This window comes from Danio rerio, chromosome 16, assembly GCF_052040795.2.
Source record: "Danio rerio strain M-AB ecotype USA chromosome 16, GRCz13ab, whole genome shotgun sequence".
Taxonomy (NCBI): Eukaryota; Metazoa; Chordata; class Actinopteri; order Cypriniformes; family Danionidae; genus Danio; species Danio rerio.
The window spans coordinates 45273662-45298079 of NC_141036.1; the positions used below are offsets into that span (position 1 = coordinate 45273662).

At 36.4% G+C, this 24418-nt stretch overlaps 1 protein-coding gene and 1 long non-coding RNA gene across 4 annotated transcripts; one reads left to right on the plus strand and one right to left on the minus strand.

Annotated features, from left to right (window-relative positions):
• Positions 1-1239: 1239 nt before the first annotated feature.
• LOC147840373 (uncharacterized) lies at positions 1240-12954 on the minus strand. The gene is made up of 3 exons (XM_087287858.1): positions 12818-12954; positions 12349-12614; positions 1240-1426 (listed from the first exon to the last, which is right to left on the minus strand). Exons 1-3 carry the CDS (start codon positions 12836-12838, stop codon positions 1276-1278), a joined length of 438 nt encoding a protein of 145 aa, XP_087143984.1. The 5' UTR covers positions 12839-12954; the 3' UTR covers positions 1240-1275.
• Positions 12365-23135, plus strand: LOC141378299 (uncharacterized). Of its 3 annotated transcripts, none has more exons than XR_015511996.1 (6): positions 12366-12761; positions 15148-15273; positions 16075-16134; positions 16227-16415; positions 19302-19387; positions 19488-23135. It is a non-coding gene; the product is annotated as an uncharacterized LOC141378299 (long non-coding RNA). The 3 variants fall into 3 exon arrangements; XR_015511997.1 differs by having other exon boundaries at positions 12564-12761; positions 15999-16134; XR_015511998.1 differs by lacking the exon at positions 16075-16134 and having other exon boundaries at positions 12365-12761.
• Positions 23136-24418: the final 1283 nt, after the last annotated feature.

The window sequence follows — 24418 nt, forward strand, 5'->3', positions numbered from 1 at the left end:
CTGCTTGTCTCAGAATAAAATGTTTGAACATCTGGACTACAGGTTTTAACGTCACAGAATGCCACAGATAGTCCTAACAGACAGCTAGAATAGCTGTATTTACAGTAATATAACCTCTTGACATAAATACAGCTGACATGGCCAAAAGAATCTAAGTTCGTAGTTATTTTAGGTGTACAAGTAGTGAAACATCACCATACAAGACCAAAACTTGGTCTAAGGTCTAGATAGCTGGGGACTAGTTATTCGATGTTGAATAAAACATACTTCTTAAGTAAAAAAAATAAAAAAAATTAATGTAAAGTAAATAAGAAAGACATTTTCATCACTGCAGAACAAATTAATTATACTTTTATATAAAAAATATTAAGTTTTCAAAATGTATATCACCTTGCTAGACAAACAACACTAAGAAGTCACTCTTGCTCACCAAGGCTGGATTTCATTCATTCATCAATTCATTCATTTTCGGCTTAGTCCCTTTATTATTCCGGTTCCTATAGCGTAATGAACCACCTTATCCAGCATATGTTTTTACACAGCGGATGCCCTTCCAGCTGCAACCTATCTCTGGGAAACACTCACACACACACTCATTCACACTCATAGACTACGGACAATTTAGCCTACACAGTTCACCTGTACTGCATGTCTGTTGGGGAAACTGGAGCACCCGGAGGAAACCCATGCGGATGCAGGGAGAACATGCAAACTCCACACAGAAACACCATCTGACCCAACCGGGGCTTGAACCAGCGACCTTCTTTCTGTAAGGTGACATCACTACCTACTGCGCTTTTAAAATATATAAAATTTACAATAAAAAAAAAGGATTGTACCAAATTGGACCAAAATTAAGGGTAAGCAAATCTAGCATTTTGACAGTGAGAATAAGAACATCTGGATTTTGCCTCATTCTACCACCTTACACCATCTAATGACCAAATCAGACTTGCTATAATTTACCATTGCAAAACACAGCTAACAGCTTTATCAGCACATACACACACAGCCTCAAAACCCTGCACATTGACCTGACAGCTGAAAAACATTGTAATGTTGTACCAGACTAAAGTGTGCGTTGTGCGTGTTTGCCGAAGCGAGTGGTATGTGTTTCTAAATGATCCTTGTCCTGAACACGCTCGATCTCACCGCTCTGGTATGTAACACACACGGCCTCCTCTTCCCCTCCCTCCTTCTTCTTCCTTCACTTCACACTTTCCTACTTTCACCAGACAATTGGCCTTTTAAAATCAGTTTATTCTTCTTGTGTTTTTATTGCCCTGTAGAGAGTGCTTGCGGTGGGCTGCCGACAGGCGCTTGTGCTGACGGAAGTGGCAGAAGGTGACATGTTTTGATGCATCGGTCATGCATGGAGAACTCTCTGTGGCCTCGTGTCTGTCTGTTTGAGGACAAACAGGTGACCCTGCAGGAAAGGAAAATGACAAATGGGATCTGTTTAAAATCTGAAATTGCGTTGTTTCTGAGATTTTTCTCATTAGACATTTCGCATTTGAATCATCCACGACCAAATGACTGTATCTGAGGAATGCTATCTTTTCTTACAGAGTACATTAAAGGGATAGTTCACCCACAAATGATTAAAGGGAGATATTTTAAAGAAAGCTGAAAACCTCCAACTATTGACTTTCATTGTAGGAAAAATCTGTTGTTACATGTTTTTACTTTCTTCAGAGTGTATTGTATAGTGTTTAGCAGAAGAAAAAAACTCATAGAGGTTTGGAACAAAGAGTGAGTAAATGATGACAGAATTTGTATTTTTATGTGAACTATACCTTTAAAGTCGGCGTTCTTTTTCCTCCCATATCACAAAGTATGTCCAATTAAAGCAGTCCTTAAATTAGGTAAAAAATATTGGGCGGTGCATGATTTTGTCCTTTGAGGACCGATTATGACCGATTGATGAAAGATGGTGTTGCTGTAAATGAAGATTTATGAATGGTTGAATGCAATGCAGAAAGGAGGCATTCCATGTGACCAGAAGTGAAGAAAAGTTATTTTGAAAAGGGAGGGGAGGTTATGGTCTTTTATTAAAGATTATGAGAGCAAATAATTTACAAAATAATGAAGCACAGATGCATCTATATACCAAGCAACTATATACTCATAAAAATAAGAAGAGTAAATTTAGATTTAATGCTGACTTTAATGCAGTATTAGAGTAGATATGGAAGGGTTTTGCTATTCCAAATGCTGAAATATTCAGAACTGTAGCACAATGGTGATTGAAAGACTGCTTTTATATGAAAGATCATTAATAACATAGTTCAGATAGCCTAGTGTGAATACACCCTAAGAAGGGTTGGGCCTAATTAGTATCAGGATGGAAAAGGTGCTAGTGAGTGGCACTCATCCATTGGTCTATGTGAGTCCTATTGCCCAAGTATAGTTACTCTATACACTGACTCTATACTGTCACTGACTCTCTGTGGTCATTAAAAATCTCAGTATTTCCTCAAATAATAGTAGGGGTGTGACCCTGGTGTCCTGGCTTAACTTGCCCAAAGGCCTCTGTCCATTAAGGCCTCCTAACCATCCCAAAAATCAACTAATGGCACACTCACACTATGGTATCTGAACCATGCCCAAATGCGTTTCCCTGATCATTTGAGAAGTGTGAGTGCTCTGAATTGGGCTCAGGCACTGTTCATTTGGCCGGTCCTGGCCTGGTTGGAAGAGGTGTGCCAGAGTGCGTTTCAGTTGGGTTTTGGCGCAGTACGCTTGTAGTGTAAGTGCAAAGCATACCTGAGCCCAAAACTGAAGACGAGACGTGACTTTAAGGAACTGTTTCATATGGATGTATTATTCATTCTTAATTTTCAATGAACACGAACTGTCATAGTTAATTAAAGATGCAAACCCCTCGCTGAACTTCAGCTGCACTTTCAGCAAACCTCATATGTGTAGCACGAGGAATTTTATGATGATTTATGAGCGTTAAAAGTGATGCATCTGTTCGGCAACATATTTGACTTTGTGCCACTGCATCCCAAACGAAAAAATAATACAAAACGTTGTAACTAAAGCAATCTTCACTGTGCTGAGCGAGAGCGCATCTCTTCCTGTTAAACTGAACAGTCACATCATCGATGACGTAAGCGTGCTGAGGTTTGGTAGGTAAAAAAGCAATGTGAGTGCAGGTCAAAGGGGAGAGGGGAGGGGGCACAATCGTGATCCTAGGCAACTAATATACCTAATGTGAGTATGTCCTAATTGGCTTTATGAGTTTCCTCTCCAACCAATATACATAGACTGATTTAACTTATCGTCAAATATTAATTTGAGCAAGCGTAATATTTATTTGCATAAAACTTGATCTTCACCAAAGTTCTACAGCAGCCAATAAAGCAAATAATTCCAATTTTACAAATCATTAAATTACCAGACTGTTTAATCTCTGAGATGACATCTGGTGTGCTCTGTTTATAGTATAAAAATAGGTATATCTGTTATGATCACCAGCAATCTAAAGTTTGCAGATTGCTGGAGAAATACACATCTGCTGGATTTACTGAACTACGAATCCCATCGTGCCCAGCACTCACACACCAGTTCTAGATCACCCCTTGATTTCACACACAGCTTCAGATCATCCTCACAGATTCATTGGACGATTTAAGCACCACAGACACAATCATTATTTGCTAAATTGTAACCTGTTCCTTGATTCCATGGTTCTCTTTGTCTGTTTTTTGATTCTTGGTCTACAGTAGCAAAGTATCCAGTTTAGCAGAATTTAGACACAAAAAATATTCAGTGCTGCATTAACATGAATGCAATTCTTGTTACATAATATTCATCTTTTTAATACTGTTGGTTGCAGGGTTCATCTTTTTTAATACTGTTGACTGATTGTACATTATTTATTACTAAGAAAAACTATTTAATTAAAATTAATGAAAATTAATAAATGATAAACATCATGAATCATACTAAAAAACGGGCTCCATGCCTCTCAACTACAACCACAAATGCACAAACCCATCCAGCTCCATTGCAACATATTGCCATACAGTCTCTGATACACCTGAGGAACAATACAAACAGAAGAAAATGTATTTTGATGAACTTGCGTGGCCAGAACACGGGGAGTTGACTTCAAATATAAGCCAGAACTCTCCAAACCTGTTTTTACGAGTCTTTCTTGAACAGGCGCAACCACCACAGTCTAGACTGTACGCATGTTTAAAGCAAAACATAACAGTTACACAGGCAGATGTGAATTCCTCATACACCGGAAAGGTAGTAAAATGAGGAAGAAAACTGAGGGAGCAAGAGAGACACCAAGACATGGGAAGTCTGAAATACATTTTCCGACCACAGAGCTGACCTCTGACTTTCAAATTTCAGCCCACAAAGCTGAGGTGAGAGCAAATCTCCAGCTTAATTTAGGAAGACAAATCTGCTTTAATTAGTGTCAGTTGGTAATGATCAGGTGACTCCTGTGGTTGTCTGTGAGGCTCAGCCTGCTAATTGAGTTTCTTTTTTTCTGCTGGAAAACATGGCTCTCAGTGGGGGGAGAGAGATAGTGACAAAATGAGGTTTGGCAGGCCGGGACCATTGAGAGTGTTATGTGTACACAGCTAAGTCAATACATCCTGGAGAAACCCTGAGGCCTGAAACAACCTCTGCATGCACAGTTGCTTCTATGTGAGCAAGATTATAGATTTACCTTTTTCACTTTATGCAATGCATAATATAATACCAGATCACCTGATTCAGAGCAGCCTGCATGCTACTGTAGATATTAGGGCTCAAATTAAACTCTTGAACCTATTCCTAATGGAAATGCTTTACCCGACAGGATGTGAATACTATCTGCACTTCGATTCTAATCATAAAAATGGCTATCTTTTTAGTTTGTTTTGAGCTTCACAATAGGGTATTAGGGTATAACCACCAAACCAAACAAGAACAGTGTGGCACAACTACAAATCAGTATAATCAGTGACTACCTTCAAATACTACAGATATAGTTTACAAAGGCAGCTCACTCAAATTAATAATGGAGAAATCTGCACAACATAGGTTCATTCTGAAAACGTAGCCCTGTATACATTTCTGGAGATCGCAAATTATGTAGCCAGAAGTACGTATGGCTGCATTTCATCTTTAAAACGAACGCTACTAGGCGGTATTACACCATTTACTATTTAGGCTTACCAGCTGACCGCTTAGCTCGATACATTGATGGCTTTCCCTACTGTTACCTGTTTGTCCGGTAGCTCGACACGTGTGTTGGCAGACTTGAGCTGCAGAGAGGAGTTGACCATGACAAGGGGGTTTAAGTCTGATGAAGAACGGTTCCAGAAAGCAGGTAAAACTAAAACAAAAGCTAAAAAATTAAATAAACAAGTAAATAACAGGGTGAGAATGTGGTAAACTCTGAAAACGTAATAAAAATCAGACGAGGGCTTCGCTTTTTCTGGATTGCTTTTAAAACACTGCAGTTGGGTCTAGGAAAGGGGGTGGGTGGGTCAATCGGTGCTTTTTAAAACACTATTGGGTTTAGGAAAAGGGGAAAGTAAGGGGATTGGTTGGTTGGTCAGTCAGTCAGTCAACAACGGCCTGTGGTGGATTTATGTGAGAACAGCAGACGTGAATGGCACTTGCGAAAGAAATGTGAGATGCAAAAAATTGTACACAGCGGCCACTGGAGGATTTGCAAAAACAAAAACAACAACAACAACAACAAAAAAAATGTAGCTCCAGGGACGTATTTGACGATCTCCAGAAATGTATTTAGGGGTACGTAATCAGAATAAGCTCGGATTAAAAGTGCAACACTCAGTTTGGCCGCCACAGTGAAAGAAGTCCTGCTTTCCACTCAAAATAGTCAGTCATCAATCTTTATGGCCACCTGGTTCTTTGGGGGAGGTCTGTACAGAATTGTTCATTTCAGTGTGATGGCTAATCAAGTGATTTGAGATTTTTCATTTGTGAAAGTGCTTAATATTATAAAGTTTAGCTAGTAGTTTTATTTTGTTGTGTTTTACTTCTTAAATTGTCTATTCTTCCAATTTTTTTATTCTGTAAAATTGTAACAAATATTTAGAAAAAATTGCAATACCTTAGGCGTTATTACTTTTATTACAATCATATCCCAGTTTTCAATGCTTCTGCAACATACTTGAAAAAATGAAATTCATAAAAATTATTATTAAATAAAAAAAACATATATTGTAATTAAAAATATATATATTTCTAAAACAGTTCTGTTTGTTTCTTGAATCTGATTGGCTGATACCCATGTGATATTCTGCAAATAACAGCAGTCGTCCAGCCTCTTCACACTTGTGTGTTCCTCTGCCCACATACAGCAACAAGCAGAGGACACTCTACAGTTTGACCAATATTGCTGCTGTTGGGCTACATAATGTACTTTTGGGGCTTTTTTAGACGAGAATGTAGTTGTTTGTTTGTAGTGTGTTTTTAAGGATAGTGCCTATTTTAAAATATATGATTTCTGAGAGACAGCACATTGGCGGCCATTAACTTGTCATTGAGCAGAGCAAAGATGGTCAAAAATGTCCATTCACCAGATGTCGACAGAGACCGCACAATAAGTGCTTAGATATGTATGTATAATCAATTTATATATAAACAATTCATATAGAAAAATATAGAAAAAAAGACATAATTAAAAAAAAAAGTTTTTGCACAATGATTTTCATAATTGCAGGGAAATAATAATAAAAATGTATTTGTGACCCCAGCCTTTAGCTACAAATTAGCATATGAAAAATCATTTAAAATATGTTTATAGTCATTATAATGCTTTTTAAATTAGATAAATGTAAACATTATTTCACAAGAGTTGTGATCAGGTGCTAAAAATTAATAAATTTTAATTAGTTTGACATTTTACTTAGTCCCTTATTTATCAGGGGTCAACACGGCGGAATCAACCGCCATCTATTCCAGCATATGTTTTACACAGTGGATGCCCTACCAGCACCCTAACTAGTACTGGGAAACACTCATACACTCTCATTCGCACACACACACTCACACAGACACACACACACACACACACACACACACACACACACACACACACACACACACACACACACACACACACACACACACACACACACACACACACACACACACACACACACACACACACACACACACACACACACACACACACTATGGCCACCTTTGTTTAACCAATTCACAAAGCTCCCGGAGGAAACCCCGCAAACATGGGGAGAACATACAACACAGTAATGCTAACTGGCCAAGCCGGGAGTTAAACTAGCAACCTTCTTGCTGTAGGGCAACAGTGCTAACCACAGAGCCACCGTGCTGCACCATGCTACTAATTCTACTCATTTAAACTATACTGAACTATTAAGATCACTCAGGGACCCACTGAAGACCCGATTTTTAAGGAGGACTTGATTCGTCATGACACCAGATTGAAAAGCATGGGAAGCATGCTGAATGTCTACCTATCCACAAACTAACCGTGTGATTCATATTCATGAGGTGTAGAACAACCAGTTAAACTCACACTGTAACAGACAGTCTATGGAAAACATATCTCATTGCTTCCCTAAACAGTGCAATCGGCACCGGCAGAAGTTCTTAAGACTCACACTGAATTCTCATGCGGTGTTGAACCTACGACGTGATCTCAGAGGAAAACATGTCTGTGATTATGTGCGATTAACATTAATAACTGCATGAATGAATGTTGGAGGTGGAGACGCTGGAGCTCACAGCACCCGAAAGACGTAGAGACATGATCTGATGGTCCATGTGACATTACAGGCCTAATGGGGTCCAGATGTGCCTGGCTTCAACTACAGCTAAAACATAGGCAGAGAGAGGGAAGGGCCCCTCAGACGTCCAGGGACATTCGAATTCTAAAGGACAGCAGTGCTAATCTAACGTTTAGAACACAGGATCAAGATGTACACTCAGACAATGATTAGTTTAATCAATGTTATATAATTTTTTTAACTAAACAAATAACAACTTTGGTCACACTTTACAATAAGGCTCCATTAGTTAATGTTAGTTAATGTATTGTTAGTTAGTGTTAGTAAATGTGCAGCATTTATTAATTACATTCAATATTTATAATGCATTATTAAAATCCAAAGTGATGATTGTTCACATAAGTTAATGTACTGTTAGTTAACAAGAACTAACAGTGAAGTAACATTATCAAAAGATCAATAAATACTATAATAAATGTATTGTTCATAGTTTTTTTTTTCATGTTAATAAATAAATACATTAACTAGTGCAGTGGTTCTTAAAGTGGGGGTCGGGACCCCCCGAGGGGTCACGGTACTATGAAGGGGGTGGGGGGTGGGGGGGTTGCCCAGTGATTTCCAAAAATCTATTTATTTTTATTAAACCATAGGAATGACCATATTTTATCCATAACCTACTGAAGAGAAAAAAAAAGTCTTTTAGAGTGACTATATACTACCGTATATAATAACTATAGTAGCTTATTGTTACTAGTTCTATTGGATTGCGACCACTGGGGTAATCACATTATATTAAAGACACAGCAATAGCAGATGCAGCAGATTGATTTTATAACACCAGGTTAAACTTTCTGTTTTTTTTTACAGCACTGACATACATAAAAAAAAAATTCAACAAAGAATAGACTTGGGTCTATTGGTGTGTGTGCGCCATTGCATGCAAGGTTTTTGTATTTATAACCACCTCAGAAGATATTAGGGGTCGTGAGTCCCTGACATTGTTATTTTGGGGGTCGTGGGCTGAAAAGTTTGGGAACCCTTGAACTAGTGGAACCTCACTGTAAAGTGTGAACATAACTGTCAGTTTATATTCAAAATAACAGTAACTCAATATTGAAATATTTATAATTATTATGCAAATAATCTATGTTTTCTTTTGTGGTACAATTTTATGGTACAATTATCACATTTAGCTAAAAAAATACAACTTTGCTGTTTATTAATAGTTTTGTGGTAGTTGGGTTTACAATGGATTAGGGATGTAGAATAAGACCAAATTTTCGGAGTACTAAAAACTACCTTAATAACTGTAATGTGAAGTGAGACATTGACAACAGATTGCAGATCCAAATGCAGTATTTGTTATGCAGAATGGTCAGACAGGCAACAGTCAACACAGGGCAAAATGGGTATATGCAGATAATCCAGAGTCGTAAACAAATAACAAGGAAGCTGCCAGAAGGCAGGCAGCTGACAAGAATAAACAGTAAAACAAACAAAACAAAGTGAGGGTCAAAACCGGCAAGGAAAACGCACCGTAATGTTAACAAATCAGTATAACAAGACTCAGCCATGATGTGTGTGTGTGTGTGTGTGTGTGTGTGTGTGTGTGTGTGCTGTGTAAATAGTCCTTGTAATCAGTTCATACCCGTCAACATTAAGATGTGAAATTAAGGAATATGCCCACCATAATAAGGGATATGCCTACCATAATAAGGGATATGCCCCCCCACCCCAATCCCCAAATTACTTTATATGTTCTACATAGTAGTCTATATAAATAGTATACATTAGCAGCAAAAAATAAAAAAATTAAAATAAAAAAATATAGCAAACATTTCAGCTTATTAAAATTAATAGCGATTATAAAAAAAAAGAATCAAGTTATCAAATCTCACTAATCCTCACTGTATAACTTACACGTTCTGATTAAAGAGTGAATAAATCTCAATTATTTGGATTTTTTAATTTGATTACATTAAATAACAGGTGTCACTTTAAAACTGCACACATCCAATGTTAATATTGAAGCATTCGATTGCTTTCCTAACTGTTTAACTGTCTAATCTGGAACAGGTGCATGTGAGCGGTGCATGACTGGATTTTGTAGTCCATGTACTGGCGGATTTGTAGTTCCTTATCTAACTGTGTGTTTACGATCTGCCAGGATTAGATTGCTGGTGATTGTGACAATAACAGGCAGATAACAAGCCAGTTAATAGTGGGAATTGTCACTGAAACTAAAATGTTACCAGAATAACTTTTAGATTACATTCAAAATATTTCAATATAATATTACGCTATATAAGCAATTAATCTTTAAATATTTTCACTAATAGTTACTAATCCAATAGCTGGTTGGCCTACCAACCATTACAACATGTACAATACTTCAGTTAATTCAGTTAATAATGTTACAAAAGCCTTACAAGAAAAGCCATTTCAACAAAATATAATTAGACTACTGACTATAAGCAGAATTGAGTTTGTTAGAACTCCACTGGGATGTCTACTAAAAGAACTAGCTGTCTTGGACAAGAAAGACTTCAAAACAGGACTGAAAACAGCATCTACTGTATTTAAAACCATCAAAACTTATAATACTGATATTTCATCAAGTAGCCTATGCAAACAATTAATACAGGCTGAATTTAAACAAACAAATTAAATTTAGTAATTTTAAATTTAGCTTTAAATTTAGATTAGTTCAACTTAATTTATTTGTTTAAATTCAGCTCATATATTGTTTGCGACGACTTACCTTAAAAAAAAAATGTAGAAAAAATGAGCCTCACTGAACAGACCAGTGCTCATGATGAGCGTGGGTTATTATTATTACATACCACAGGCAATAGAAGCGGTCAGCGGGCTTTAGCCAATATTCGACATGTCAGAGGACTCGATTTAACATTCCATTCATCAGTTCACTTATTAGCATCCTCCCAAACCCCATTCCCACTGGGCCATTACATCTCTGCAGAGATCATCTGTAATGTGCTGAAAGCCAAAGGAATGCCCTACCAGAACACATGTGTGCTCATACACACACACACACACACATGCACACACACGCACGGAGCAGCAGTGACTCGTGTTCAGTTAAAACACAAGGATGAGGTAATGGCCCATCCTGCTCCATAGGAAAACAAACAGGGCTTTGAAAGAAGCTATAATTCAGGCTTTCTCTGCGCCACCCATATGTCTCTGATTCACTGAACGCAACCTGCTGGAAAACACATTCTTCTCTCAAAGGTAACAAACTGATCTCACACCAGCAGAAAAAAAAAACAAGTACAGCTGCCACCATTTTCTGCAATTAATTTCATCTATCTATCTATCTATCTATCTATCTATCTATCTATCTATCTATCTATCTATCTATCTATCTATCTATCTATCTATCTATCTATCTATCTATCTATCTATCTATCTATCTATCTATCTATCTATCTATCTATCTATCTATCTATCTATCTGTAAATACAGTGTTTTTGCTGTAATTAATTTACAGTAAGTTTCTGGCGAACTGCCTATACTGCATAATCTATCTACCTATATCTGTCTGTCTGTGTTATTTTACTATCATTTTAGAATTTATTATTAATTTAAACTATAGTGCTTATTTTTATACAATCAAATTATTTTATTTATTTGACAGTTTTTCATGATTCAGTAGCCTAATTTGGTTATGGGCTTTTGTAATCTTCTATTGTTACATTGTCCATGCTATTTTGTTTTGTTAAGTTTATCATAACATTTAGATTTAAATTTTAGCATGGGGCTGCACGGTGGTGCAGAGTCCAAAGACATACGCTATGGGGGATTTGGGTAAGCTAAATTGTGTATGTGTGTGAGTGTGCGTGGATGCAGCTGGAAAGACATCCGCTGCGTAAAACATGTGCTGAGTAAGTTGACTGTTCATTCGCTGTGGTGACCCCAGATTAATAAAGGGACTAAGCCGAAAAGAAAATGAATGAATGATTTTAGCATTATTAAAGGTTAATTACAGACATTAGCCCTGCTGTGGTTAAACAGTTTACGCAGCTAAGCTTTTAAATTTCAGTTTTCGCTTCTTTACTACAAAAATAACTAGTAAAATGTTCACGGCAAAGACAAATTAGTTATGAATTAGTTATAAAAAATGTGTCGTGCCTCTGTTAATCATTACTTCGAAATATTTATCTATTAATATTCCTTCGCCTAAGTCCCTTATTTATCAGGGGTCACTGCAGCTGAATGAACCCCCAAATACTCTGGCATATGTTCTACACAGCGAAATGTTTTTTTTTTATTATAAAAAAAAAAAAATTATAATGCTCAAGGGAGCCAATCATTTTGCCCCTTTTTTTTTGCAACACTATACTTTATTTATTTATTTATCTTTGCACTTCCTGTTGCATGTATACTATATGCTAACCAGTGGCCAAGAGTGCAATATGGGTATTGGGACAGGCCCAAAGTCTTATTATTTTAGTTTCCAGATCGGATATGGACTGTTTAGGTAAAATGCTCTGGTAATGCTGTAATCTTGCCTATTTTTTTCTTATAACATAGAGCACACAGTCTGACGTAAGCGGCAGTTAAACAGTCTCACCGTCTGGCTTTTACCCAGGAACTCACAGGGGGATCATCCTTCTGCACAGTCTGAGCAGAAACAGTGAAGTGTTGGGTCTCCAGCTGATTGAGTCTCTGCAGTGCCCGCTGTGCCGCTCTGGATGAATCTTCACTGTTTTTGTCTGTTGTGGACGCTGACGCCATGGCAACCTCTCTGGCGGAGTTCCTCATATCTTGAAAAGGGGAATGGAAACAAGAGGGGGAAAAACACTGCGATATTCCCACTAAAGCTCCTGGAAAACTGTGCTGGAAAAAGACAGAGATGAGCGGAGAGGATATCAGCCTGGAGCATAAATAAGAAAGTTACGTAAACCTATTGACAGTTCACAGATTTGGGGTATTTTCTGGTGTGACGAGCTGTGACTGTTTATGATATTCCAAGTCATTTAAAGAGTAAATTATGTAAATTATGTTAGTGTATCTACTGTATAATAATTTACACACTTCACCTTTAACCTCTTAGCCAGCATCAGGACGTTGCCTCAGAAAAACAATTCCAGAAATGTAATTTTGCATGAGATTGCCATCAAATTCAAAACATATACTCAGGAGATGTGTGGCTTTTGACCTATTACTTTTCTGTATTGCTCCAGGTCTAATTTCATCCATTATATATTTGTTTATGATTTTTTTTTTTAGCATTTTAAACATTGTAAAACCCAAAATCTTCTTTCCAAAGATACATGAAATGTAAATGTAAACCAAAAAATTGTTACTGGTTTCATTTAGGAAGGTCATTTTTAAGAAAGTGCCTCTGACGGTGAGGGAGAGGACACCGATATAGTCTCGGAAAACTTTACAGAAATCTTATTTCAGCATGTTATCTTCATCAAATTTGAAATATAAACTCATGAGACACTTGGCCTTAAGGAATATTTTTTCTAGGCTATTATATGACTGATTTCATGTCTTTGTATATGGAAAAACAAATATTTCTTTCTCATTACTTTACAATGTATAACTTTTCATATTTTTAGCACAAAATATTCTAGATAAAGCTCAAAGTGTCTGCATTCCTATTATAAATTATTACACCTAATAATTATAATTTTACCTAATTTTTGTTTGTAGCTCACTGGGGTCAAGAACTGTTAGTATTCAAATTTAAATAGGTGTAAATCCCCTTAAATAAGTACTGGTTAAGCCACTAAAACTACACTGAAAAAAATATTAATTGCATTTGCTACATTTTTAAGGTAAGTGGTTGCAATTTAAACTAAATTTAAACATACAAATTAAATTTAGCAATGTTCAACTTAATTTGTGTGTTTAAATTCAGCCCATATACATTGTTTCCAACCACTTAACTTAAATCAATTGAATGCTTTTTTCAATCTTAATTACATCTGGGTTAAAATCAATGAATCAATAAATAATAATATTTCTATACCCCTTTTAAAAATACATTACAATTACTTTATAAAAATAATACAAAAAGGAATAGCACCATCCTATTTTAAATAATTAAATTATATATAATTAAAAAATATATACAACATTAAATTTAAACACACATATTCTTGTATATATACACTACCGATCAAAAGTTTGGGGTCAGTTTTTTTCATGTGATTTTTAAAGAAAATCATTCTGTTCATCAAGGCGGCACTTATTACATGTAATAAAAAAACTGTTAAATATTTATTAAAATTTTAAATAACTGCTTTCTTATTGTATGTAGTTTCCAATGAAATTATTACTACTATTATTACTAATACTACTACTACTAATAATAATAATAATAATTAATATTAGAGTGATTTCTGAAGGATCATGTGACTCTGAAGACTGGAGTAATAAAGCTGAAAATTCATCTTTAAATTCACTCGAATAAATTAAATTTAAATGACAAATAAAAGCAGCTTTGGTGAGCAGAAGATGCTTATTTTAAAACAATTAAAAATACTACTGACCCCAAACTTTTGATAGTTTAATTTAAAAATATAATAATAACTCATATTTTTATTTATATTTAAAGATTGAATTAGATTTTCCTTTCAACATTATTCCCTTATTTTCTTAAATAAACAAATGAAATACACAAATTTACACAAATACATTAACAGAAATATATAAAATGATAAATAGTAAAAATATTTAAAAAGTTAAAATATTATTATTCATTCATTCATTTTCTTTTCAGCTTAGTCCCTTTATTAATCAGGGGAGGCCACAGCGGAATAAACCGCCAACTTATCCAGTACATGTTTTACGCAGCAGATGCCCTTCCAGCTCATTCACATACATACACTATGGCCAATTCAGCTTACCCAATTCACCTAAAGGGCATGTCATTGGACTGTGGGGGAAACTGGAGCACCAGGAGGAAACCCACACCAACACGGGGAGAACATGCAAACTCCACATAGAAATGCCAACTGATGCAGCATGAGGCCCGAACCAGTGACCTTCTTGCTGTGAGGTGACAGCCCTATCCATTGTGCTGCCTCATTCCATTAAATCAATTAAATGATGAAATATTTAAAACATATCAATTTATAACAGTACAGAAATTAATCAGACTCTTAAACTCTCTTCTTTGCTCCTCGGAAGAAATAAAGTGATACAGAAAACGCCCTGTAAACAGCATGAGGGCGACTGAGGGCAGAACTGACATTTCTAGCCAAATCAAAAGCTAAGAAAGCTGACAGTCTCCAGCAGAACACGTGGCTAACCTGGATTTTGTTATCCTGATGAACGCATCATCCTTTACGGCCTGTTCGATCACTCAACCTTCGCTCTCCTGTTATATGAAGTATAAATGTTTTTGCCTCTTCAGAGATTTGGCTCTCCGTGATGAGGTACAGTATGGGATCCTCATGCCATTGTCGGTCATCGATCTGGCGCTCAGGAATTGAGATGGAGACTTGGCTTTTCCTGCAGAGGCTGCTGCTGTCTTTGAGAGGTATGTGATTGTCAGTTTGCATTAGCGAGAGAAAGAGGTGCAGGTTGTTATAGTAAGATGAAACCTGACACCATCGTATCAGTCTCTGTTACTTGCGAAAACATGGAGACCCTTAAAAATCGGCACACAGGTCTAGGCTAGATACGAAGTACCTCTTTTGAAGAGATCTACCAAAAAGACGAGACGATTTAAACATTCAGTTGGCCGACGTAAAACACACGCAGCCTACTTTTCATTGTGAAATAACATGATGAGGAATATTTCATTTCGCTGCAGTTACTGTTGTTTCTAGCTGTTATTTATTAGGTTTTAGTATTTCTTATCTATTTCTTAGATACAACTTATTTAATAAATATTATTAGTTACTAGTATCTAATTAATGACTAGTCTCTAATAATAAATGCTAGTGTCTAAAGATTACAGCACTAGTATTAGTTTCTTTTTAATGAATAAATAGTATCAAATAATAAGAATTAAACTAATAAGTAAAATATCTAATAATAAAATTAGTTCCTAAAAATAAGAATTAGCATCTGTAATCACTACTAGTATCTAATGATTAAGTACCAGTATCTAAATAGTAAGAAGTCTCTAATAAATATTTCTTTTAGGAACTACTGAAATACTTCAGCAAACGACCCTAGACTTTAGTTAACTTGAGCACACTCCCATCTTCTTCAGAAAAGATCCAAATCTAGTTTAATAAAGCTATATTTTGCCTTCAGCTGCCAATAAAAGTGGGGCGTTCTGTTTAAATGGACCATTTCTCAACACATTTGACCATATTTGAGTCCATTACAGAGATTATCCCCCAATCAGAGCGGAAAATGTGAGAAGGCTGGAGACTCAGTTCTTCTGAAGGTGCACGTCATTTTGCTTCATATTCATTGGCACTTTGCACCTGCAATTTAGTCTGAAAGTTCTTTCTGGATGTACTTTGATTTTCTTCATAGTGATGAATGTGCCGAGCGGTGGACTTTCTTCCGGAAGTCACGGATGCTTCTGAAGGTCTGTGATGTCCCAGATCAGTCAAGCATCATGCTGGGAGAGTTATACTGTAGGATGACCTGAGATCTCCAGCTGTTTCTGCTGGACCTGCAGCTCGGGCACTCAGCGGGCATTTTAAGTAACGCTTCAATTTGGTAAATATATGTGTAATTGAAAAGTTTGGGCTCAGCCTTTTTTTATATAAGAGTTCATCTTCATTCAGCAAGCATACAATAAAGTCATTGAAATGTGACTTGTGTTATTACAAGAGGTGTATTTAAAATATTTAAAAAAATGTTCTGTTTATTAAATATTTTATTTTAAAAAGCATATAGAAATGAGCTGGCACAGTGGCTCAGTGTCACTTCACTGCAAGAAGGTTGCTGTTTCAAGTCCCGGCTGGGCCAGGAAACGTTTCTGTGTGGAGTTTGCATGTTCTCCCCATGGGTTTGGTGTTCTTGTTCCCCACAGTCCAACAACATGCGCTATAGGTGAATTGTATTAACTAAATTGGCCGTAGTGTACAAGTGTGTGTGAATGAGTGTATTGATGTTTTCCAGCACTGGGTTGCGTCTGGAAGGGCATCTAGATTAAATAATTAGGTACTGCACTGCAAAAAAAGCAATTAGTTGATTTTACTTAAAAAAGAGAGTAAACTCATTGCCCTATAATTATTAAGTAAACAAATGATGTGCATACTTATAAAAGTTAAGTCAGTGGGTTTAGTGACTTTTTAAAGTAAAATCAACTTGTTGCTTTTAAGCACAATGAGTTTACTCACTTTTTTAAAGTAGCTAATCACTTCTTACAGTATATTATCTCTATAATAGTTACTAGTATCCAACGAATGAGTACTAGTAAATAAATTAGTGCTAGTATTTTTATCTAATAATTTTGTGGTGCTTAGTTAACTAAATCAGGTAAGTGTGTTGGGTTACAAGCACTTTTAAAGTTCACACTTAGCTATTGCTTGACACAATTTGCAGATTTGGCTTGCTGTCCCAGGAGAGATCCCTGAGCTCAGAGATACTTGAGCCCAGGGCCCCTGCATGGTCATGTAGCATGACATGGGGTCAGAGATCAGGTAGGTCTTGAGAACTCTTCATGATAAAAGGTGATGGGGTGGATGGGGGAATTCCTCAAAACGAAGACAAGGAAGGTAGAATGAATGGGTTTATTTACTGGAGGCTAGAATTCATCTGATTGGTCTAGCAATGATATCTGATTGGACTAGCAATGATTATTGATTGGGGACCAGCCGTGATCTATCATTTCACACGCTTTTCTTAAAATAAAACTTCATTTAAACATTTAATGTCAAACACTAAAAATGTAAACATTAGCATTTAGGATGGGACAATTTGATAATAATCAGATTTATAACTTTTATATTTAAGTGTTTAGTTGAACTCCTGATATGAACTAACACTGTGGGATTTGGGGAAAATATCTAATTGCGTTTTTTTTTTAACTGATATTTATAATTTAAATGCAGTAGGTGTTAGTTAAAAAAGGAGCTGAAAATATATTAAGTCCAACTTTTATTCAAATTTGTAAATATTAAGTCTATTTATAAGTATTAATTAATTTTTCTCTACAGCAAACAGTAGTGAGTTATGGTGTTAGTTTCATATGGTATAACAGCTGCAAATAACTCTGGAATTGGACTTCGCTGTTGATTGAGTTACACTGGCAATACTTTAGTTGACTTTTTAGCAAGACGCTTCCCATATAGCCGCCTGTGGTGCTTTTTAAGGTGCTGGTTGTTGTATTTCCTCGTACTGTGGCAATAATTCTGCAACAGCTCTTACAAATGATCTGTTATTGTTCGATGTCTGTGACTTTGAAACCAAAATATTCCCATATTACCGACATGCTGTTTTTCCTTATTATAAATATTTATTTATGCTTTTGAAGCAGCAGACGCCATCATCCCACTTGTCCGTGCTTTCCTGTTTGTTTGTTTTATTGTGCGCTTGCCGCATAGTTTGGTTAAACAATTCGGATTGGGTAGAATGAAAGTGAGCTCACTCAATTGGCTAGTGAAACTGTCACACACAGACGGCAGTCACGCATTTACTCTGGGTGGGGGAAATTAAATAATACATATATATATATTATAACGCATATTGATTAGCTAATCGCAACATTTCAAATCGCAATTGTGATTCAATTTCAATTACCGCACAGCCCTAAAATGACCTCTCAGATATCCCATCTCAACTAGAGAGTGTTCGATTGGTTGGAAGATCTAATGACAAGTTGAATTGCGCAGTGATGTCATAAAAACAGTTGACTTATACCGGGTGACAGTGAGAAACTGAAAAAGTTCAGGTGACCAAAATTCAATGTCTAGGCAGCGTCTAAGGACAACGTTATTTTAATGTTCAATAACGACGAACGATGCTGATATTTGGCTGATTTTAGCTTGTGTTGGAAAGTGACCAAAATTTGTGTCGAGCCAACATCTTTAACCAACATCGTATAGACGTCAAATACTGACATTTATTCATCGGGCATGGCAATCAAAATCCAATGTCTGACAGACGTCATAGTGGTAACGTTCACACAACGTCAAGCTGTAACATCATCTGACATTGAGATTTGGTTGATTTTAGGTTGGACGTTGAACATTTACATTGGTCTGACGTTGGGTTCCCGATTTTCATCTCCAAACTAAATGCAACGTCCCCATGATGTTGGGGTACAACATCAAACATGTTGATGTCCTGTGCCTGCTGGGTATTTTCTAAACGCAATTCATTGGAGCACACTTTGTTAATGCTTCAAAATTACAGTTAATTGGAGAGGGGTCTGAATACAGACCTGATGCAGTGCAATCTGAGCTGCATCCAATGCTTTTTAATGGGCTCACCTTACCCCACCCCTAACCCTACCCCTCACAGTCACGTCACTCGCTCCATTTGAGTGCATTGTGCTGACATTGCATCGCTGAAGGATGCAATCTCAGCTTGCATCGTAAAGGCTGCATCAAGATACTATCGGTTAATTTACACACGTTCCATCCTCTGAATATGTAGGTGCATTATGTGAATCACAAGGACCACGATTCAGCTTCTTCAATGCTCTACTGAAGAAAAAATGATCACATCTTTGATGGCTGAAGGTGAGTAAATTAACTGTAATATATTTTATTTTGGGAGAACTATCCCTTTAATACAAACATATTGATACTAAATAACAAAAAACTCTCTTTTGATTTCAAGGCGACGTTAAGGGATACATTTAGTGCATGCAGGAGGACTTTAATAAATCTTCCACAAGTAAGAGTTGCTAAAATTGCGAACAAAGTTACTTTGTAGCAGATTGTGTGCAGCCACAGAAACAAAAGTCGCTTCTGATGAGGTAAAAAGACGTTACAAGAGATGCTCCATCAGTACTATTCAGCTGCTGCACAAGTAACTCAATTCCCCAGGAATGCGGGATTGCCTCACATCCCACAGATTTTCAAATCCTGTTCTGATTTAAAAGAAAAGCCTGTTTTGGCTGGAAACGAACAAGAGCACTGGGAATACGAGTACGCCAAAACTTGTTCCACTTGATCATTTTTCCATCGAACAGCCTTTGGGTTCTGTTGTTTAAGTGCAATGGGCAGATCTTTTCACTTGCAGTTGATTTCTAGTCTAGCAAGCAGAAACCCAATCCGAGGGAACATATTTCTGAAGCGCTCAACAATGGTATTTTAAAACTAACGTATTGTTATTTACATTTACTAGTTGCTTTCAAAAGTACTTATTTAAAACTGTTTTTGATTAGATTAATTAGCATCTCACAATTCACAATGATACAACACTTATTAAATATTTATTAATGCAAATACATAATATGCATTTTCATCATTTATTTAGTTTTATCAATTATAATATTATTTAGATCGTATTTTAAATTTAAATCCAAAATTAGAATTGACATTTGACAGATTTTTGCTAAAATAAAATTTCTAATTTAATTGGATTTAATGTCTTTCTTTTCAACACAACACAAACAACTGAAGAAACATGCTTGTGACCAGTTTGCTGTGCCTTTCTTCAGTTGTTTGTGTTATTTGCAACACGTGCGCTGTCAAATTGATGAAGATCGTTTTTTTATTTGCTGGTGTTTTTTGTAATTGCATGTGCTTTCTTAAATTGCAGTGCATTAAGCTCTTAGTAAAAAAAAGGAATTTTGTAAAAATATATATATGTTTACAGAAAGCAGCTGTGACCACAATGTAAAGTCAACCCAGGTTCTTTATAGACACGTACCCCTGCATACATTTCTGGACAGCGTGAAATAAGTCCCAGGAGGTACGTGTTTTAGCATTTTTTTTTCTTCTGGAATCCACCAGAGTCTGCTGTGTACGACTTTTCAGATTTTAAATTTCTCTCGCGAGTGCCATTCGCACCTGCTCTTCTCGTGTAAATCCACCAGAGGCTGCTGTTGACTGACTGACTGACTGTAAGGATGCAACGATTAACCAGTTTCACTTTTAACCGTGCTTTAATTTGTCATAGTTAATGAATCGTAAAGGCTTCTCACCACCAATTTTCTGCATGGAAAAAAACTGCAGCAACTAAACAAAGTTATGCCAACTGTGCTCTAGTTTGAGGTTCCGAGCTTGTACACCGAGACTGATAATCACACACACTGGATTAATTATGACTGGGGCTATTAACTAAGGCAAATTTGTTATTTCCAGTGGAGGAACGTGCACACGATGCAACATGCTCATACTTTCCAGGCGCACCTAGTTAAGATGACAGAGAGCTTTTTTGACCGCAGGAAATGCAAATGGCTGAGGTTAGAGGAAGACGCAGGTTTGCAAAAGTACACAGGGTTGCAAACCTACAATAATGGCACCGACAAGAGCGATCATGAGATAAATGTTGTTCAGCCAGCCGAGATCAGTCAAGAGATTTCGGAGAGAGCGCTGACAGGCTTGGAGGGTTTACGCTGTTTAATGGGCTGAATCTCGATGCGTTACATTCACTGCGTGTTCAGCGCAAATTGCCTCTAAATGTAAAATCTAACACTGTATACATCATCGCCAAAGAAGCTCACCTTTACTTTAGGATTATATTGAAACTGTGGCTCATGACAAAGAACAATTGCACAGGTTCTTATCGCGAGAATGCTGCTCTGCCCTGCTCATATATTGGGCAGCCTGCTTTTTTCCACAAACACAGAAAAATGTCGGCGTATAACGAGACTGCCCATTTAAAATGACACAAACCGAAACCAAAACTTTTGAAGAGATAAAATGAGACTTTTCTTCATTTCTTTTGTCCGTTATTTATTAAGTTTCTTATTTTATTATTATTCTATTTAGATAACTACTGAACGTTAATTTTAAGCCCTGCATCAGACAAATACCATTTTTATTTATTCTTACTTTTATTTATTCAATCATTGTTCTGTCATTTATTTTTAGAGTAAAATTATTACTTATGTTTAAATGTAAAAAGAAAATCACTTATTTTAAAGTTTTTTTTATATTTTCTGATCTAGTAGTGTTTTGAAATTAATGAATGCATAACAATCATGATAACCAAGACCATGATTATTCCTCAGACTATAATCCTACAACTAAAATCTTTAATCATTGCATCCCTAACTGTCTGACTGACCGACCAATACCCCCACCCACTCCCTTCTCTAATACCCAACCGATAGTGTTTTTAAAAGCACAACTTTACCCTATCACCCACTTCCCTAAACTCAACTGAGTGTTTTTAAAAGCAATGATTGACCCAATCACCCCCTTCCCTAAACCCAACCGACAGTGTTTTTAAAAGCACCAATTGACCCACCCACCCCTTCTCTAAACCCAACCAATAGTGTTTTCAAATGCACCGATTGACCCCCCCTTCTCTAAACCCAACCGATAGTGTTTTCAAATGCACCGATTGACCCACCCATCCCTTCCCTAAACCCAACCAAGTGTATTAAAAAGCACTGATTTACCCACCCACCCCTTCCCTAAACCCAATCGTTAATGTTTTCAAACGCACCGATTGGCCTGCCCATCGCCTTCCCTAAACCCAGCCTTCCCTAAAACAGTCAAAAAATGGATCCAGCAATCTAAAAACTTGCATATGTACACTGTAAAAAAGATAAGACCAATAAACATTTGGTTACTTTTATTTTAAAATATGTTAACCATGTCTCAACTTAATTTAAGCAATCTGAGCTATTAGAAGCAGTTAAAATAAGGTTCATTTTCTTTGCAATCTTTGCACAATGTACATGCATACAATCTTCTTTCCTCATCTTCTACTGCAGCCGCAGCAAAAGCGAGCTATGAAAATGAGTAATGTAAGGCGTGAGGAGGATGGCGAGGGTTAAAGGTCAACATGAGGCTGAAACACAGTGTTGTGTGTGAGTGAACAGTCTCTCTATCGATCAGTGGGTGGAGGAGAGTTAGAGAAGGCCAGGGGTCAGAACGCTCTCATTCTTTCCATTGCTCTGTCCTCTTCTACTCTGACACCACACTGTATGCTCATTGTGCTGCTGTCAAGTCTAATGCCACTCCAAGACACTACGAGCTTCTGTGTGGATGTTTGTGTATTTACAGCTCCTCAAACTGTCTCCTCAAAACTTAACATTCAAACATGGTTAAACACTACATTACTCGATGTAATCTACTGCAGGACATTTTCAGTTGTGTTTAGTGTGCATTATTTAATGTCACTCTAATGCATATATTTGGAATATTTTATTTTAGAAATTTAAATTAGACTGTTCAAGCTAAACAATAACCAAGTTTCATAGTGTTTTTTCTTCTTTTTTAAAATCTTTAATACCTTTAAATAATTACAAAAATATAGTTTTGTGAATGTGTTTATATATTATAATAAACTCTGTTTACTGTTTTTAGAAAATATCTCAAATCTTTTTTTCAGATAGGCCTTTGTAAAATTAAAGTTCAAAATATATCATACTGTATATTCCTAAATCGTCATAGCTTTTGTTTGTTTTATTTTGGTTTATTTAATGTTTTTATTGTATCCAGTATTTGTGTATCTTTTAAAAATGTCAATATCACTTAAACTATTTTATCTAGATCTGTGAAATTGTGTTAAGCCCCTTAAAAGTGTACACGTACATTGTAAAGTTTTATGTAGTTCTGTTGTATTCATATGTGAATACAATTATGTATAAATTATCTCCAAAATAAAGAAACCCAGCCGTGAGGCATCAAGAGAGCTGAATCAAGCGCTCTCTCACACAAATGCTGTTCACGCATGACAACTAAGTCAATGGAAAAGCAGTTGTTCCTTGCGCCACCTGGTGGCTATCGCGTAAAGCACAGATTTTTATTTTTTAATGAAAAGGCGGCCTTTACGGCTGCAGTAAAACGCGTGACTGCGGGTGACAAATTGCAGTACTGTATATATCTGTATATAACAAAGTGACACAAATTTTTCCCTGAAAGTTTTTTTAAATTATTTAAGCAGAGCTCGTCAGATAACTAAGTGAGTCACTGATTTAAACCCAACCAATAGTTTTCACAAGCAAATGTAACAGAAAAGTATACTGCTACCATGCAGTTTTACCTTGATTTTACTTTGTTTTTATCTCTTTTGTGGGAGCGGACTTCAACAAACTCAAATATTCTGCATAACAAGTACAACAGACAAAAACTGACCAAGTCAGAAAAGTTATCCATATGGAGATACAGAAGGTGAAAATAAGTAAGTATTGAACACGTCACCATTTTTCTCAGAAAACATATTTCGAAAGGCGTCGATGACTTGAAATGTTCACCAGACGTTGGTAAAAACCAAAGAAATCCATATATGCTAAGAAAACAAAACCAATTAGTTAATTAGTTACTTAATTAGTTTACAAATTAAGTTATGCATAATAAAAGGAAACGACACAGGGTACAGGTATTGAACACATGAAGGGAGGTGTAGAAAGGCAGTGAAAGCCTAGATAGCAGCTGAAATCTCTTAAAATTTATTCAGCAACCCTCTGTTTATTGTAAAGGAATATAAGCTGCTTCAGTCCAACATCTACATTAGCAGGATGATGAAGATGAAACCAGGGTGGACATTTCAGCAGGACAACGAAAAGATCAGATTTGACAGACGAGACGCACAGAACCATCAATATTTTTACATTTGGTAAACTGTTACTGTTAAAGCCTGTGAAA